Genomic DNA, 17464 nt, shown 5'->3' with positions numbered 1-17464 from the left:
AAAAGGACACCGGAGCGTTCCCTGGGCACGGCGATCTTAGAACACCCACCCAGGCCGCTAACGACGTACCACAGAGGTGGACCTCTGCGCCTGTGCGCACGCGCGACGCGCGACGTCCGGGCCCGGGACGCACGCGCGCTTCCCCCGCGTAAGGCTCCGCAGGCAAGGCGAATCGAGCGCCGAGCAGGCGGCGCGTGGGCGGTGCCACATGCCGAGCAGACTCGCCCCCGCGCGCGGCGAGAAACCCTAACGGTGAGCCCCCCACCCCACGGCAGATCCGAGGCGGGGCCGGATGCGGGAGCAGCGTTGCGGGAACTCGACGAAACGCGAGTACGTTCGGGGCGTCAGGGACCAGGGCGGCACCCGGGAGAGCCTGCGCGGGACGCGCGTACGCGGACTGAAGACTAGCCGGGGCGGGGGCGTCGGCGTCGGCGTCGTAGCCGACGGGGGGCGGGACCGAGGGCTAGTGCGCGCAGAAAGGCGGGCGCCCCGGCAGGTGCAGTCTTGGGAAAAGGAGGGGTACTCGGGCGAATGGAACCTTTGGGGCAGACGGTGGCGCGGGACCAGTGCAGCCCATGGGGGGGGGGGGGGAAGGTCTGGAAGAGCAGTAGGGGCCTCCTGGGGCAGATGAGATCTCTGCGGAGAGGGGGACCGCCAGACCCCGGGTGCAGCTTTATTTGGTGCGACAAAGGGGGGCGTCGAGTAGATGCAGCCTTAAGACGAGTGGCGCTCAAGGGAAGATGACGCCTCGGGGACGAAACGGGGGCGCCTGGGTGCAGAGGCACCCCCACGGTGAGAAGGGGGGCGCCTAGGTGATGGTGCTGCGGCGGGTAGGGGAGGAGCGGAGATGCTAGCGGCAGAGGAGGAGGCTTCTGAGGGTCAGAAGGTCGAGGTCACCGAGGTGAGCGGGCTTCTGAAAGCAGCTCCTTTCCAAGAAGTGCTCAGCTGGTGTTCGTGGGGTGCGTCGTTGAATGAGTGAATATTCGGGCATGAGGTTCCCAAACCCTCACCTTAGTTGACTGCTCGTGCCCTCCCGATTTTCTCTCAATGACCCCACGACGCGTATGGTTCTTCGTAGCGCCGCCTGAGAGCCAGGGCAGTTGTGATCCTTTCTCTAGCGTCTGGGGGCCTTCAGGTTTGCCGCTTATGTATTGACGTCATCCCTTCCCTTGTTTTCTAGGGTGTTTTCGAGGACCTGCTTTTGCTTTTCTACAGGATGTTGGGATTTTTGAAGCACCCCGTCGTGGTGACGGCTGACATCAACTTGAACGTTGTGGCTCTGACTGCACTGGGGTTACTGAGCCGCCTATGGCAGCTCTCCTATCCAAGGGCTGTGGTGTAAGCCAAACAACTCCGTTGGGGGGGGGGGGGGCGGATTCGGAAAGGGTTGTCATTTGTTCATGCGCCGGTGACCGGAAGTGCCTTTCTGAACAGCAGAGGTGGGAGAGTGGAATTCTGGGCTTCCTGGCGACAGGTGCTTTTGGCAGAGGAGAGGCCGGTTTGTCCCCCGGACGGCCCCTGCTGAGTCTGCCTATCACGACTTGACCGGTAGTTTTCTAGCAGGTGAAACCTGGCCCATGAAACAGGTGCCACAGCTTAGGTAACCATTTAAAATCAAGGGTGGAGGGAGGAGGATTGATGAATTCGGAAGTGAGTCGTCACTAACCTTAAGAGAGCATCCTTTGGGGCGCCTGGGTGGCTCGGTCGGTTAGGCGTCCGACTTCGGCTCAGGTCACGATCTCGCAGTCCGTGGGTTCGAGCCCCGTGTTGGGCTCTGTACTGACAGCTCAGAGCCTGGAGCCTGTTTCAGATTCTGTGTCTCCCTCTCTCTGACCCTCCCCCATTCATGCTCTGTCTCTCTCTGTCTCAAAAATAAATAAACGTTAAAAAAAAATTAAAAAAAAAGAGCATCTTTTATTATAACGAGACGTGACTGCTGTTATCGCAGTGCTAGCCACTATCTGGTTAATACCTGTGTACTTTCTGCTTAACTTTTCGTGGCCGAAAACGTTGAACGTACACAAAAGTAGGGAGAACGATATAACGACCCTTCCAAACAGTATTCATCACCCAGCTTCAACAAGTTATCAATTCCTAGCCACCCCTCCCTCGTGGTGGATTTTTTTAAGCAAGTCATAAACAGTATGGTTAAGTAATTCGGTTTAGTTCTAAAAGATGACGAGTCTTAAAGAACAAAAACCATATTAACGTTAGCAGGCCTAAGAAATTAACAGCAATATTGACCGTGTCATTGAATGTCCCTGATTGACTGAAACGTTTGTTGCGGTTGGTTTCTGCGTGTTTTGCTTTCACACCTGCCCCTGTTTCGTTTGGTTACCAGCTGTGATTCTGGACCCTCTGTCACACGAGTGGTGGTGAACGAGGGGATTAGCGTCAGGTCTCTGTGGCTTTTCAATAGGCCGCCCGCTAGCACGTCCCTCAATGGGAACAGTAGGGGTAAATAGAGTCTGTGTTAGACAAACACGCAGAGTATGTGTGGCTGTTCTTCTGTGCGTTTTCCCTCCTGTCCTGGTGGATGATGCCGTGCCCGTGTCTCCGTATTTGGGGACGGAGTGTAGTTGAGGCAAAAGTTCTGACCTTTGCTGAGCACTTTCTAACATTGTTCGGGAACAGGTATATGGTTACCCTTGAGCCTTTGTTTGCTGAAGATTTCTGGTTGAATCTCACGTGGGTTTGCTTTTCAGTTTCGATGAAGTGTATTATGGGCAGTACATCTCTTTTTACATGAAGCGGATCTTCTTTTTGGATGGCAGTGGACCACCATTTGGCCACATGCTGCTGGCACTGGGAGGTAGGATTCGTTACCGAGAGAAGTATCCTTTTAAGACTTCTAAGCGAGGGCGGTTTGTGGGTTCAGGCCCCACATTGGGCTCTGTGCTGACAGCTCGGAGCCTGGAGCCTGCTTCAGATTCTGTGTTTTTGTGTGTGTGTGTGTGTCTCTCTCTCTCTCTCTCCCTCCCTCTCTCTCTCTCTGCCCCTCTCCCACTCACTCTCTTTCAAAAATAAACACTAAAAAAAAAAAAAGAAAAATGGAAAAAAAACAACTAACTGAATAAAATTGTGGCAGTTTATTAAGAAAAGTAATAATGAAATAAGACCTGTAAGTGAAATTTCTGATTATTTGTCATTGTTTCCTTGTTCCCTGCCACGGTCTGGCAACTCCAGAACCGTTTGCTGAATGGCTGAGTTACCGATCAGTCTTCTGTTTCAGGTTATTTAGGAGGATTCGATGGTAACTTCTTGTGGAACAGAATCGGAGCAGGTAAAAGTCATCTTCATGGCCCTTATACTGATGTGTACGTATCACAATGGAGGGAGAGTGGCTTTCATAGGGATTAACAAGCGTGGTTTATGACGTGTCCGGGGCATGGGAAGTTCGGTCTAAGCGGAAGACTTTGGAAAGATCTGGTAACTCTCTTAGTGTTTAGTCGTGGTAACTATCGCATCCTGAGCTTTTGGCATACGTAGCACATTGCATACGTGGCATCGGACGACAGTCACTTTTCTGTACGTGTAAATTTTCTACATTGCCTCAATGTTTGGGGGGAAAAGTGAGGTAAATTTGTAAATGAGTAAAGCACCAATTCCAGCATCATCGGGCGTTGTTTTTAGGCGTAACGAGAGCTAGGTTTTGAGTGCGCGCGGCTCGTTTCAGAGCTTTCATTTGTAGCTTGTACCTGCGTTCCTGACACGGCCCCTAGTTTTGCAGACTTGCATTTTCGGTTCTGTGAACACGATGCCCTGTTGGAAAACACGGCTGCAGCATATGAAGCTGTGTGCGTGGTGCATTCAGCTGAGTGTGGCTGTTCTTTCAGAATACAGTAGCAACGTGCCCGTGTGGTCTCTGCGCCTGCTGCCCGCCCTCACGGGGGCCCTGTCGGTCCCCATGGCCTACCAGATCCTGTCGGAGCTTGGTTTTTCTCACTGTGCCGCCATGGGGGCCGCCCTGCTGATGCTCATCGGTAAGACCGGGCCTCGGCCTGCTTTGGGGTCGCCCAGGGAAGAACCGAGCACTGGCCTTTGTTATGTGTGAGCGTGCCGCCCAGATGTGCCCCCACCCCCCGCCCCCCGTGGTGTCTCCTCCTCCCAGGATGGAGGGAAGTGTGCCCGGTTCGCCCAGATTTGACTCTGGGCGTCCCCTGACTCCCAGGCTGCAGGGTGGCGGGACCGTGTGTTCAGACTTGCGCAGTCCTATGTGGGGGTGGGGCTGCGCAGACGGGGCTCCCGGGTGCTCCGTGGTGCCTCCGCCTCCAGCCAAGTCTGGCCCGGGTTTATGGACAACTGAAAACTAAGATGAGAAGTCATGGGAGAAAATACAAAGAACTGGGGTTTGTGGAGTGAGTGGCCCCTCTAACGGAGGCCCTGAACCAGTGTCCTGTCCTAACGGGCAGCCCCACCAAGTTGGTATTCCTTGGGCAAATGGGAAAAACAGAGACTCAGAAAGGTTCGGCGACTCGCCCAGGGTTGCACAGGTCTTGCTGGGCATGATTCTCGCCTAAGAACCTGCCTTCGTGGTTCTGGACCACGCCCCGTCCGGCCCCCCAGTCCCGAACTTCCCACCTCCACGTGCCGTGACTTTTAGGGCAGGCCCTTCCCGTGGGTGCTTCGACCTTCGTACATCTGCCCTCACCACATCACAACCGACACGTGTGTCCTCTTTGCAACAGAGAACGCTCTCATCACTCAGTCAAGGCTAATGCTTTTGGAGTCCGTGTTAATATTCTTTAATCTGTTGGCTGTGCTGTCCTACCTGAAGTTCTCCAACTCCCAAAAACAGAGGTATGCGGGATGTGACACGCCCTTCCTAGTTCGTGAGAAAGAAGGGCTCGGGTGGTTTGTTGACCTGAGACGGTCTGATGCCTTTTCATTTCGGAGAGCCACCCGCTGGCTACCTTTTGTCACCGGGACTGGCCCTTTGCTCCTTCCTGACTCCAGAAATACGTTCTCATTTTTGCGTACTTTAAAGTAACTGCAGAGATGTCCCGGCTAAAAAGAGATTTTGTCAGGGCCGACATTTGGGAGATGAGCGTTCGTTTTTCCCGTCCTGAAGCTCAGGGACAGCCAGCCGACCCCGAGAGGTCTGAGAAACGTGCCCTCTCTGGCCTTCGGGTGGTCTTTGGCGACCTGTCCCCAGCTTTGCTCTTCCTCTTTGACCACAGGCCCTTCTCTCCGAGCTGGTGGTTTTGGCTGACGCTGACCGGAGTGGCCTGCTCCTGTGCCGTGGGGTGAGTTTGGTCCACGGGTCTGAGGCGGCGTTGGCGGCCTCCTGCTTCTGAGCCTCGTCGTAACGGCTTCTCATCGTGTCCTTTCAGCGTCAAATACGTGGGTGTTTTCACGTACCTGCTCGTGCTCGCTGTCGCTGGCGTCCACGCCTGGCACCTGATAGGAGACCGGAGTCTGTCAAACGTAGGTGCTAAAGTAGAGCGGGGCGTGTGGCTGTCCCGGGGTGGGGCAGAGGGCTGTGCCGGGCACGGCTGGCGGGAAAGGCTTCTCAAAAGGCAGACCTCCGTGAGCCCCCCACGGGCGGCCGCGTGGAGCCCCGAGCTCTGCTGCTGACCTGCGTGCCTTTGCGTGGGGCAGGACGTGACGTGTCTCCGTCCCGTGTAGGTCTCTGTGCTCTGTCACCTGCTGGCCCGCGCGGCAGCTCTGTTGGTCGTCCCGGCCGCCATGTACTTGCTGTTCTTTTACGTCCACCTGAGTCTGGTCTATCGCTCTGGGCCCCACGATCAAATCATGTCCAGTGCCTTCCAGGCCAGCTTGGAGGTAAGACGCGGTGCCGCGGGCCCCTTAGAAAGAGGACAGGGGCAGGGCGCCTGGGTGGCTCAGTCGGTTGAGCGTCCGACTTCGGCTCAGGTCATGATCTCGCGGATCGTGGGTTCGAGCGCCGCGTCGGGTTCTGTGCTGACGGCTCGGAGCCTGGAGCCTGCTTCTGATTCTGTGTCTCCCTCTCTCTCTGCCCCTCTGCCATTCATGCTCTGTCTTTCTCTGTCTCAAAAATAAATAAAAACACTAAAAAAAGAGGACGGGGTGGACTCAAAGTTTTCTCATATAGACGTCGAGTGTTTAGGGGAAAACCAAGTCAAGAGGAATCTGCTTTAGTATTTCTAAATTAATCCTGCACATGCTGACGGTGAGCTATTGCACGAAGGGGTTAGCTCTTCAGTGTGACCTGCCCCGGGACCTCATGATGTCCTGCAAACTCCGGGCAGCTGCAAATGCTTCCGAGGACGAGCTCGACTCTGGCGTTCGTTCATACTGACTTTGCGGCGATAGTGAGATGTGCCAGTCCGGGCGGTTAGGACAGGAGACACGAGTCAGACGGACCCGCTCCTGAGTGCTGGTCTGGGTGTTTGCACAAATCTGTCAGCTCATCCCGTTCCTACTTTTCTCACCTTTTGAATGGACAGGGTTGCCCTTCTCTGAAGATGCTGTTGGATCTTAGGGGTGTTGTGGAAGGGTAGGTGAGCGCCTGGACCCAGAGCCAGCATCCAGTCCTCAGCAGCTGTGTTAGCGATTACCTAACGTGACATTACGGTTAGGTCCCCTGTCATCACAGTTATGTGACGTGATAACAATGGCCACTACTGTGAATATGTCCCCCCCCCCCCCATGGAGGTGTGGCCATCAGTGAGGCTGGTGAGATCGGCCCCCCCTTTCTCACTTGCCCCCTTTTCGCTTTTGTCTTAGGGAGGGCTGGCTCGGATCACGCAGGGCCAGCCCCTGGAGGTGGCCTACGGTTCCCAGGTCACTCTGAAGAACGTTTTTGGCAAACCCGTGCCCTGCTGGCTTCATTCCCACCAGAGCACCTACCCCATGATGTAAGGAAAGTGGCCGTTGTAACTCGAACATTGCAACACGTTTGGTTTGTTTCACACTTCGGCTGTTACCAGCTTTCACTGTAAATGAAGTTTATGGGGGGCGCCTGGGTTAAGCGTCTGACTCTTGATCTCAGGGTCATGAGTTCAAGCCCTGCGTTAGGCTCCACAGCGTGGAAAAAAGGAAGAAGGAAAGAAATACACGAGACAGAAAGACTTTGGGCTCTGAGAGTCTGATTATCAATAAACCTTGTCGTTTCTGTGTATAAAACAGAGGGACTTGAGGAGCAGGGGGCCCGGGCTCTGCCGTGTCAGCTGTGCGCCCTCCACGCTGGACACAGCCTCCTGCCGGAGTCTTCCAGCCCCGCTTAGACTTAGACATTCGTCCTCCCCCCTCCCCCCCCCCCCCCCGCGGCCCCGCACCCTGCTAGGTGACATTCTCAGGGACCTGGAGAGGAGGCTGCTTGCTGCCCGCTGGCAGACGCGTTTCTGTGTTGGTTCCTTCACAGATACGAGAACGGCCGAGGCAGCTCGCACCAGCAGCAGGTGACCTGTTACCCCTTCAAAGACGTCAACAACTGGTGGATCGTAAAGGACCCTGGGAGGTGCGTGCAGGTGCTGGGCCTCCGGGACAGGGCTCGGCTCCTGGGCTCCTCGCCGTGTGCACCTCCTCCCTCGGAGCTCCGAGAGCCGCTCCGTGCTGATGAGCCGCAGTCGGGGGGTAGATCCTTCCTCCGTGAACTGGCCGCTCTCTGTCCCACCCCTGGGTTCTGTGCAGGTGCATCCCAAACGCTCCTCTGTCACCATCCACCCCACCTTCCCCGGGCATTCACCTGCTCAGGCCTCCCAGACGGAGGACCCCCCCCGTCCCCCTCTCCCAGTCCACTCCGTCAGCCAGGCTGTGCTGTTGCCCATCCAGTGCAATCCAGACCTCTGCCCTGGCCCTGCATTTCTGGAGCGAGGCAGGCTCCACGCGTGCTGCCCCTCTGGCCGGAACAGTCCTACTCAGCTGGCTCCTCTGGGAGGCGGCCTGGACCGCCCTCCTCCCTGTGGGTGGCCCGATGGCTTCCCTGTGTCCGTCGTGGCACAACCGTTGGCTGCTGCTTAGCTTGCTCTCTCGGCGGCTGTGTTCCCCATTTACTGCGGTGACGTGAGGCCAGCGGCCACGTCCGACTGTTTGACCGCACGCACGGTGCCGACCCGACGGGCCCTTAGTACGCTTTCATCGAGGGCTTGCCGGAAAACAGATTCCATCCGTTTGAGCGATTTCTGGGCGGGTGCAGGTGTGTCTGCCACTCCGCCGTTTGTAGAGAAACACAGAGCAACCAGAGAGTGGTGATGGCGAGCGGGGTCACGACAGGAAGCTTGGAAAGTGGCCTGAGGTCTCAGGAAAGAGTTAACCAGACTTGTGTGTTTTGTTTTTTACGAATTCACCTCCCATAAGGTACAGATTGCCGCCGGTGGGAGAATGTGGAGCCCTTGCCGCCCGGTGGGCGCGGTGCTTCTGCGGGGGCCCGAGCTCGGTCCCAGCCGGCCCTCTGTCCCCGCAGGCACCAGCTGGTGGTGAGCAACCCTCCGAGGCCCGTGCGGCATGGAGACGTGGTGCAGCTGGTGCACGGCATGACCACGCGCTTCCTCAACACGTGAGTGTCCCTGCTCGGCCCCCTCGGTCCCCCTCGGGCTCTCCGTTCGGCGAAGCCGCGTCTGCCTCCCCTGGGGCGGCCCCGCGCGGGACCCTGCACTCGGCGGGCGCGAAGGAGCAGTGCGAGCCCGGGAGGCCCCAGAGCTTCGAAAGACAAGTTTGGGGCGAGCACGGGAGTTGCTTCCCGCACAGGATGAAGTGAAGTCCGGTTGCTTGAAGCAAACGTGAATTCGAGAAGGATTCAAACGCGGGCTCAATGGGGCTGGGAAAGGTCCTTACGTGTGGGTTCTCAGCCCTCACCTCACCTGACCCGAGCCGTCCGCACATCGATGGGCCCGGGCCCCGTCTCTTCGTCCACCCGGCTTCGTGGGTCATCTCACGGCTCTCCAGGACGCGTGAATTGTGCCTCGGGTCCCGGCCTCCCCCCGGAGGCCACACCGCAGATCTTGGCTTTGGGGTACAGCAGGTTCCCGGCCTCCGGCCTGCTTCTCTCTGGAAGGAGTCAGTTGCTGAGCCGCCCCCTGGGTCCTTCTCTGTGTTCCCTTCCTCTCCTCAGATAAGACCACTTCTTCCCGTCCGCGTTCTCACTGCGGCCCAGGCCAGGCCTGATCCCTGTGCTGTTGGGGCCGGTGCCCCGACCTCTGCCTCTCTCCCCCCGACCCCCGACAGCGGCACCCTGTGAACACAGTGCTGGCCTTTTGGCCAGAAGCACTCCAGTGGATTCCACGGTGTGGCCCTGACACTCAACGTCCCCACTTCTCCTGGCTGCAGGCCCCCTGGTCACCTTCCCTGCAGTCACCCTGGCCTCTGCTGTCCCCACACGACCAAGTGCTGCACCCCTGGGGCCTTGACGCTTGCTCCATCGGCCTGGAAAGTTCTTGGACTCACGCCCCCATGGCCTGCTGTGTCCACGTGTCCACTGAAACGTCACCTCCTCAGAGCGTTTCCCAGGCACTTTCCCTGCTACTTTGGTTTTATCGGTGGTGCCTACAAGCCTGCCACTCTCTCGTCCATATGTGTGACGGTCTGCCTTCTGCAGGGTGTGAGACAGACTCCGTTCCCGGTGGGGTCCCCAGCTGCTCCGTAGTGCCCAGCGCACAGTAGGACACAGCGAACGAGGGTGGTGGGTGTTTCTGGACGTTGGAGGTCGCCGGCACCGAGGGCACCTTGTCCCCCGACAGTGCTCTTCGTGGCCCAGACGTTTCTGAGGCCTGGCTGTCCGGGAGCTGCCGGATGCACGTTGTCGGGCTTCTGGGGGATCGTGGGCGCTTGCCCAGCGACACGGTGCCTCTGTCAGACCCCTCGTCACGTGCCCTTTCCCCCAGAGGTGTGACTGTGGCAGGCGGCTGCCTTTTCCGTGTCACGTTCATCAGCAGGCCCCAGGGTGGTGCGTCCTCGGGGACCCTCGAAGACCTCGTGAACGCCTTTTCGGAGCAGCCTGAGGCAGTCCCTCCGCAAGCCCGTTTCCTTCTCCAGGCACGACGTCGCGGCGCCCCTGAGCCCCCACTCGCAGGAGGTATCCTGCTACGTCGACTACAACATCTCCATGCCTTCTCAGAACCTCTGGAGACTGGTGAGTCCCCGCCGGAAACGGGGCTTAATGGCCGTCAGTACCGCATCCTTTGTAACGTGACCGTTCAGAACTGCCGTTTGGAGCGGTTCCGATTCAGGGGTGCCCAGGGGCTGCCTCGGCGGAGCGGGTGACTCTTGATCTCAGGGTCCTGAGTTCGAGCCCCACGTTGGGTGTAGAGATGACTTGAAAATCTGGAGGGTGGCTCAGTCGATTAAGCATCCAACTCTGGATTTCAGCTCAGGTCGTGATCCCAGAGTCATGAGATCCAGCCCCGCATCGGGCTCTGCACAGAGTGTGGGGCATGCTTAAGATTCTTTCTCCTCCTTGTTCTCTCGACTGAAAAGTAAAATCTCAAAAAAAAAAAAAAAAAACAATTCTGATTTCGATGTAAAATTAGTGACTTTTAATCATAAGGTCATAGGTGTTTTCCTTGGGGACAGGGACTTCCCCTGAGGCAGTGACGAGGTTACGGAACGGTGGGTCAGTGCTCCACGCCGGCTGTATGGTTCACGTGGGCCTCCAGGTGAAGGTTCCCTCTGACTTGGTTGCTTGTTCAGCCTCCAGGTCACTGAACACACGGGGTCGGGGGCCTCAGCCCCCCTCCCTTGACCAGAGGAGCCTGATGTTAACCAGCACGCCCCCCCCCCCCCCACAGAGTTTCCCCAGGGGCTGCTTGGCCCTTCAGTCGGGCGGTTCCTTGGGGTGGCCCTTCGCTGAGGCGGCGGGCGCTGGGGTCGCCCTTCCTTGGAGCCTCCAGGGGCACGTGCCGTCCCCACAGAGTCACTCTCCAGGGCTGCACGCGCGTCCAGCAAAGAAGGCAGGAGGAAAGCGTTCCGTGCTGGGTCCATGAGCCCGCAGGAGTTAAGGACGTGCTCGCAAACACCACTACAGTCCCTTGAGCGTGGTGACCCGCTGGGGGGCCCTCCCTAATGAGAGGCCCTCCCTAATGAGAGGCGGGCTTTCCTCGCGGCGGCAGCAGCTGCCCGCCGAACACCAGCCTCCTCGCCCCACTTCTGGTTCCCGCAGGCGTGACCGGCATGTCCCACGGGGTGCGGTGCCGCTCGCAGGCCGTCCCGGCAAAGCCAGGGCCACGAGGCTGCTGTCGGTGCTCGTGTGCACGCTGTGTCTCCCGCTTTGCGTCTCCGTGGGCAGCTGTCTGCCTGCCGTCTGCTCGTCTCCCCCTGCCCCCCCCCCAGATGTCCCCGCTGGACACACACACTCCGCGCCCAGCCCAGCCTGGAATCTCTACTGAGGGTCCTACCCACCGCCCTTTCTGCCGTCCTGCTGTCGCTGATTCTTTTCCTCCCCCTCCCCCTCCCCCTCCTCCCCCTCCCCCTCCTCCCCCTCCCCCTCCTCCCCCTCCCTTCCCCTGCCCCTGCCGGTACCACCTTCAGCCCCACGCACCCACACTTCCCACGGGAGCTCACAGAGCTGGGACAGGGCCGGAAGATGGCTGGCATAGGCCGTGCTCCTCAGCCAGGCCTCCTCGCCGTGCCCACTGGGCCCCCCAGGCCCTCTGGTTCTCACCGGCAGCACAGGCCTCACGGGGTCTTCTTGAGGCTGCGATAAGATATGACAAGGCCAGTGCTCTTGTGACGTTTGTGTTTCCGTCATGCACTCTGGGGAGTCCCTTCCAAGGACCTGTCGGGGACCACGTGTGCACTTGCCAGAGAAGGCAGCGCTCGGAGGTCCCTCAATTCTGCGGGAGGGCGGTGTTTGCCCCGGACCCGCGGCACCGGCACCTGTGCTTGGGTGTCCGCAGCGAGGTCAGGGCCGCCATCCTCTTAGCTTCCCGGAGCTTGGCCCCTCGTGCCGGGCCTGGGGCAGTGTCGTCTGGTGACCGGTCCTCACGTTCCGTGGAAGGAAGTGGGGGACAGAACGAGACGACGGACGGGGTCTGCTTTCACAGGACATCGTAAACAGAGACTCCGACGCGGGGGTTTGGAAGACCATCTTGTCCGAGGTCCGCCTGGTGCACGTGAACACCTCCGCGGTCCTGAAGGTGAGAGGGTGCCGCGTCTGGCTCGCCCGGCTGGGCGGGGGGCTCGTGAAATCGGTTTACGGATCCTTCAGGCCGAACGGGCTCCTAGCGGGCAGCGCATCTGGCCAAGGTCCTTGCCGTGTTTCCTGCCCACTGACAAGGGAGGACTTTATAACTTCTCACCACTGCATCCCACCGTGACGGCCCCACGGGGGAGAGGCTGTCGCCCTTGGGGGCTGCAGACAAAGTGACCGGGTGGCAGGGGTGGCGGGCCTGAGCCGGGGCCTCGAGCCCCCCAGTCACGCCCCGCCTCCCTCGGTTTTGCCAGCTGAGCGGGGCACACCTCCCGGACTGGGGGTTCCGGCAGCTGGAGGTCGTCGGGGAGAAGCTGTCGCGGGGCTACCACGAGAGCACCGTGTGGAACGTGGAGGAGCACCGCTACGGCAAAAGTGAGTCCGGCCTGGCCCGCTGGCCACCCGTCGCCGCCCCTTTACCAGGACGCCGGCCCCGCGGGCTCTGGTTCCGGCAGGGGCTGGACGCGCTGTCCACGCTGCTCCCCGCTCAGCCGAGCCGTGAGCAACCGAAGCCGTCACTCGGAAGTGTGGCCGGAAGGCAGTATGAGCTGAGCTGCCTGACTGGAAAGATCTAGATTTGGTGGGTGCCGTCCCGTTGCGGGGGGAGAGCCGAGCGGAGTGACACGGTTAGATGCAGCCACTGTGGGCGGTCTGAGGAGGGGGAGGCCCGCTTTTCACCACGCCGACGGCTGTGTTGCGGGCTCCCCGACCTTCCGCTCACGTTCTTCTGGGTCCGGGGTGTCTGTCAGGCCAGGAGCAGAAGGAGAGAGAAGTGGAGTTGCACTTGCCCACGCAGATGGACGTTCACAGGAACCTGAGCTTCCTGGCCAGGTTCCTGGAGCTGCAGGTGACGCGGTGGGGGCGGGTGGGTGGGCGCACCATGGCCATGCATGGGGGAGCGGGCTCCCGGCCATACGGCACTGCGCCCCGGAGAGCGGCTCCCTCCCCGGCGTCAGCCTGGGGCCTGGCTCAGTGGGGCGGGCTCCTCTGTCTCCGGAAGTGGCCAGTGCCCCGCTGTCAGCCCGGGGGGCCTGTGATGTCAGGGGCAGGAGTAGTCAGAGCCCAGCCAGCAGCGTGGTACATGCTGAGCCCCCCCGGGTCAGGTCATTGTGTGCCACGGTCAACACGATGGGGCCCGAGAGAGGTCAGAAGCAGAAAGTCGGGGTCCCGTCTCTAAAAGCGTTCTCAGCACCAAGTTCAGTTCTCTCGTCTGCAGACGGGGTGGCTGGAGCTCTGGGGCCGCGTCTCAGGGGAAGCGGGATGCCCCCGTGACCGGGACAGGTCCCTGCGCGGTGAGGCGTCTGGCTGTCCGCCCGCCTCAAGCCTGTGGCCTTGTTGCAGTGGAGAATGCTGACGGCCAAGAGCGACGGCTCGGAGCACAAGTACAGCTCGTCGCCACTGGACTGGGTCACACTGGACACCAGCATCGCTTACTGGCTGCATCCCAGGACCAGCGTAAGTGGGTGCTCGCGCTGGCGGCCGTCACGGTCGTCCCTCGAGACTCCCGTGGCGTTGAGAGCAGCCACCGCGTCCTACCCAGCCTGGCTTCCTCCAGGGCCTTCCGCCGCACGGAAGCCCACGATGGGCTTTTTCCCTACACGAGTTGGCAGCACAGGGTCAGTGCTCCTGCCAGGAGGGTGCTCCCTCCCTCACGTGACGAGTAAGGTCCTACGTGTCTGCACGTTGATGGGAACCAGGCTTTACTGCTCTGGGGGGAGCAACGCTGTTCCCCTTTCCTGACAAAAGCTGTATTTTCTGCGGAGCATGAGCGGCTGAGCCCGCCAGTGCTGTTTCCATGTGTATTGTCCCTCTTGTCCCAGTAGGACCAACGGCCCTGGAGCTGGCGCCCAGTCGGTTGCCAGCAGATACTCCCCAAATTTTCATGCTGAAAACGCTCACCTCTCTCGTTCCCGCCGGAGCGGGGGACGAGCCATCACTTGCCGGGAAGCAGGGTCCTTGGCCCTTTGTGGCTCTGGGTTGGCCCTTGTTAATGTAAGAGTGCCGGCCGCGCCCGGCTGGGTTTCTGCCTACCAGGTCAAGGAGCTTAGCACTTTTCCAGAGGGAGACTCATTGGGAATAGGCACGTCCATCGGCAGTGGGGTCCCAGCCTGCGCCAGCGTTTGGGCTGAAGGCCGGCAGACAGGCGAGCGTCATCGAGGGTTTATCCCTCTGGGCGGTCGATGGCCGACGGTGTGTCCCTGTGTGCTCACAGGCTCAGATCCACCTGCTCGGGAACGTCGTGATCTGGGCTTCGGCCAGCCTCGCCACTGTGGTCTACACTCTGCTCTTCTTCTGGTACCTGCTTAGACGCCGAAGAAAGATCTGTGACCTCCCTGAGGGTTAGTGCGGCCGGTTTCTTTCTTTTTGTCTCTTTCTCGAAAGCAAACGTTAAAAAAAGAGAGCGTGGGCAGCAGAGGGGCAGGGAGAGAGGGAGACACAGAATCCGAAGCAGGCTCCAGCCTCCAAGCGCCGGGCTCGAACTCACGAGCTTGTGAGTCGCGAGATTGTGCCCTGAGCCGGTCAGACGCTTAACCGACTGAGCCCCCCAGGTGCCCCGAATGTGCAGCTTGTTTCTGACGGGCATTCACAGCACTTGCGGTGACAGCCCGGCCTCACCAGGATCCTGCACCTTAGACGATTTTCTGCATAGAAGGAACTTAAATCAATTTTTGTCTCCCTAGAGACAAAATGTTGCGGTTGACTTCCCCAGTTGTGCCAGAGGCTTCTCCGGGGAAGTGTGGGTACCAGGCAGCGCTTGCTGTGACCTCAGGCCGTGACAGCCTGAGTGCCTGCACGCTCGGCATGGCTGGATGGCACAGAGTGGCCAGCAGGCGATCTCTTGGGCAGGGGTGCTTTACAGTAATAGAAACCACTGTAAACCATCTTGAGACGAAGAGCTGTAAGGACCTGGGGCAGGGCGGGGCCACAAAGGCCTCGGGAGCCGTGTGGCCCGTCTCCACTCTTCCCGCTGACTCTTGACCCAGCGGGCCGGCCGGGCGCACAAACACAGCCCCTTACGGCTCTTACGGGAGGCTGACCCACTTGGTGGTGATCCCGGACAAGCCAGGGACCGTGGGGACCAGCTGGGCCTGCCCCCCACCCACCCCGGGGGCTGGTGTGGCTCAGAGGGTCGGGATGGTGAGGACCCCGCAGGAAGCCACTGGAAAGTTCCTACGACACAGGACACAGTCCGCTCTTTCCCCAGAGGTCACGGGAAGGGTCAGGAGGTGGGGGAGGAGCGAGTGGGCACCCTGAAAGATGAGGCAGGCAGCTCCGGGGACCCACAGGGCCTTTGCGGGCGAGGCCTGAGTCAGCAGCGCTGGCTCAGGGTGACCTTCCCGCCCCAGATTCCTGGCTGCGCTGGGTGCTGGCGGGGGCTCTGTGTGCCGGCGGCTGGGCGGTGAACTACGTCCCCTTCTTCCTGATGGAGAAGACGCTCTTCCTGTACCACTACCTGCCGGCGCTCACCTTCCAGATCCTTCTGCTCCCCGTGGTCTTGCAGCACATTAGTGACCACCTGTGCAGGTGCAGGCCCTCCCCGGGGCCCCGGAGTGACGGCTTCAGTGTGGCGTGGGACGGGCTAAGGTCACAGCAGGGACGCCAGGGGAGGAAGCTGGGGCTGGCTGGGAGAGGAGGTGCGGGTGTGGGAGACGGGGAAGGACCCCCGTGGCGGGGCTGCCCGGTGCACAGAGCTACAGCAGAGAGACGTGTAAACCCGAGTTCTGGAAGCCGGACCAAAGGGCATGGACTCGGGATCCGGGGTGGTCAGGGGCCGCAGAGCCTCTCGGGAGGGCTGTGGTACGACGACACTGGATGTGGGGACGCTACTGTGGGATCGTGGGTGTAGATGGAAGATTCGGGAAGATGCACGAGGGTCACTTTCGGCACATCAGGCAGGGCGTGAGGAGGGTGACAGGGTCCCTCATGCCCGTGCCCTGCCCTGGTGCCCGCAGGACCCAGCTCCTGAGGAGCCTCTTCAGCGCCCTGCTTGTGGCGTGGTACTCCTGTGCCTGTCACGTGTTCAACACGCTGCGCCCGCTCACCTACGGGGACAAGTCACTCTCCCCCAGCGAACTGAAGGCCCTTCGCTGGAAGGACAGCTGGGACATTTTGATTCGCAAATACTAGCAGGACACAAACACGGTGAAGGTCTGGGCCGGGGCCGGGGCCAGGGCGAGGCAGAACTTTTATGGGGGTGTTCTTGTGACAGGGTAGCCCTAAGCCTGGCCGGCTGGCCAGGCTACTGCGGTTTCATTTTTCAAACAGTCCTCAGATAAGCAAAGTTCATTTTGAGCCACAAAGTTTCTTTGTTCCAGGCGTTAAAGAACGCGGCCTTCTGGGTCCACTAACGCCCAAGAACCTCCCGAACCAGGCTAGTGTGGGACTCACGCTGGAGGAGAAACAGGAAGGGAGCGAGGGTCGCGCCAGCCAAGGCCCCGGTCGCTCTCCCGAGCGCCCGCTGGACCTGCCCCCGGTGAGGTCTTGAGGACGCGCTCCGAACACGGTGGTGTCACACAAGCTACCGGGTGATAAGCCTTTGAAGAAGCAGAGGTGGGATTCTGGCCACTGCAGTGAGGACCCTCACTGCCGCCGACTCTCAACCCCCCGCCCCTGCGGGGTTCGGCTGAGGTGCGTGGGCGAGCGGCACCTGCAGCACGTGACGTGTATTCCAGCCCCGCGGATCCGTGTCCTGAACCTGCCTTCCATGTAGAATTAAAAAAGGGACAAATTGGTATTGGTAACTGGTGTTATTTATTGATTCTCTCTCCAGAAGGGGAGCAAATAACCTGGACAAGACTGTCACACACACCTCAGAGAGCAGCCACGGAGCTCGGCCAAGCCCAACTGAGGTCCCATCCGTGTTACTACACACAGTACTCGCTAGGAGAAAACCAGAAGTGCCCGTGCGGTTTAGCCGGTGGCAACGGCAAAGCGTCGCTTTCACAGGAACGGGGCCACTGGGGAGGGGAAGACAAAGCAGGACAACATGGAGCCCGGGCACCGTCTGTGCGGCCGCGGACTCTAGGTGTGTGCAGGGAGACGGGCTGCCTTTGGACGGTGCGCCCGACTCGGGAAGGCCTGTCCGCAGAGCACGCGGGGCCCAGGTGGCTCCTGCAAGCGGGGAGGCCTGACCCCGAGTAGGACCGTGTGTGGACACGGCGGGCGCCAGCCTGCCTCCTGTCCCAACCCGCAGGGCCGGGGGAGCGGGGCCCGTCCCCTGCGGCCGAGGCTGGCTAACGAAAGCTTGTTCCCAGGGCTCGTTCCTCGACTCTGCCCTTGGCGCACAGGCCAGGAGGAAGGAGAGCCCTCCGTGGCTCCTACATCCGTGCGTGCCAGACCGGGTCGCACCCCACTGCG

The 17464-nt window shown here is 60.1% G+C and overlaps 1 protein-coding gene across 5 annotated transcripts; it reads left to right on the top strand.

The window, feature by feature from the left end:
- Nucleotides 1-156: 156 nt before the first annotated feature.
- Nucleotides 157-17197, top strand: POMT1 (protein O-mannosyltransferase 1). Of its 5 annotated transcripts, XR_003412898.2 has the most exons (22): nucleotides 163-330; nucleotides 1216-1338; nucleotides 2706-2812; nucleotides 3233-3283; nucleotides 3837-3983; nucleotides 4689-4800; nucleotides 5181-5246; nucleotides 5334-5427; nucleotides 5629-5784; nucleotides 6709-6839; nucleotides 7346-7441; nucleotides 8387-8479; nucleotides 9955-10051; nucleotides 11961-12053; nucleotides 12361-12481; nucleotides 12856-12953; nucleotides 13448-13561; nucleotides 14319-14445; nucleotides 15454-15631; nucleotides 16060-16255; nucleotides 16423-16735; nucleotides 16878-17197. XR_003412898.2 is itself a non-coding variant. In XM_027035425.2 (21 exons), exons 2-20 carry the CDS (start codon nucleotides 1217-1219, stop codon nucleotides 16232-16234), a joined length of 2178 nt encoding a protein of 725 aa, XP_026891226.2. In that variant the 5' UTR covers nucleotides 157-330; nucleotides 1181-1216; the 3' UTR covers nucleotides 16235-16255; nucleotides 16423-16848. The 5 variants fall into 5 exon arrangements, 4 of the variants coding, with proteins under 4 accessions (XP_026891226.2, XP_026891224.2, XP_026891223.2 ...); XM_027035425.2 differs by lacking the exon at nucleotides 16878-17197 and having other exon boundaries at nucleotides 157-330; nucleotides 1181-1338; nucleotides 16423-16848; XM_027035423.2 differs by lacking the exon at nucleotides 16878-17197 and having other exon boundaries at nucleotides 16060-16249; nucleotides 16423-16848.
- Nucleotides 17198-17464: the final 267 nt, after the last annotated feature.

Source organism: Acinonyx jubatus, chromosome D4 (assembly GCF_027475565.1).
Source record: "Acinonyx jubatus isolate Ajub_Pintada_27869175 chromosome D4, VMU_Ajub_asm_v1.0, whole genome shotgun sequence".
Lineage (NCBI taxonomy): Eukaryota > Metazoa > Chordata > Mammalia > Carnivora > Felidae > Acinonyx > Acinonyx jubatus.
The sequence above is the reverse complement of the archived record's forward strand: the minus strand, read 5'-3'. Positions and strand labels throughout refer to the sequence as shown.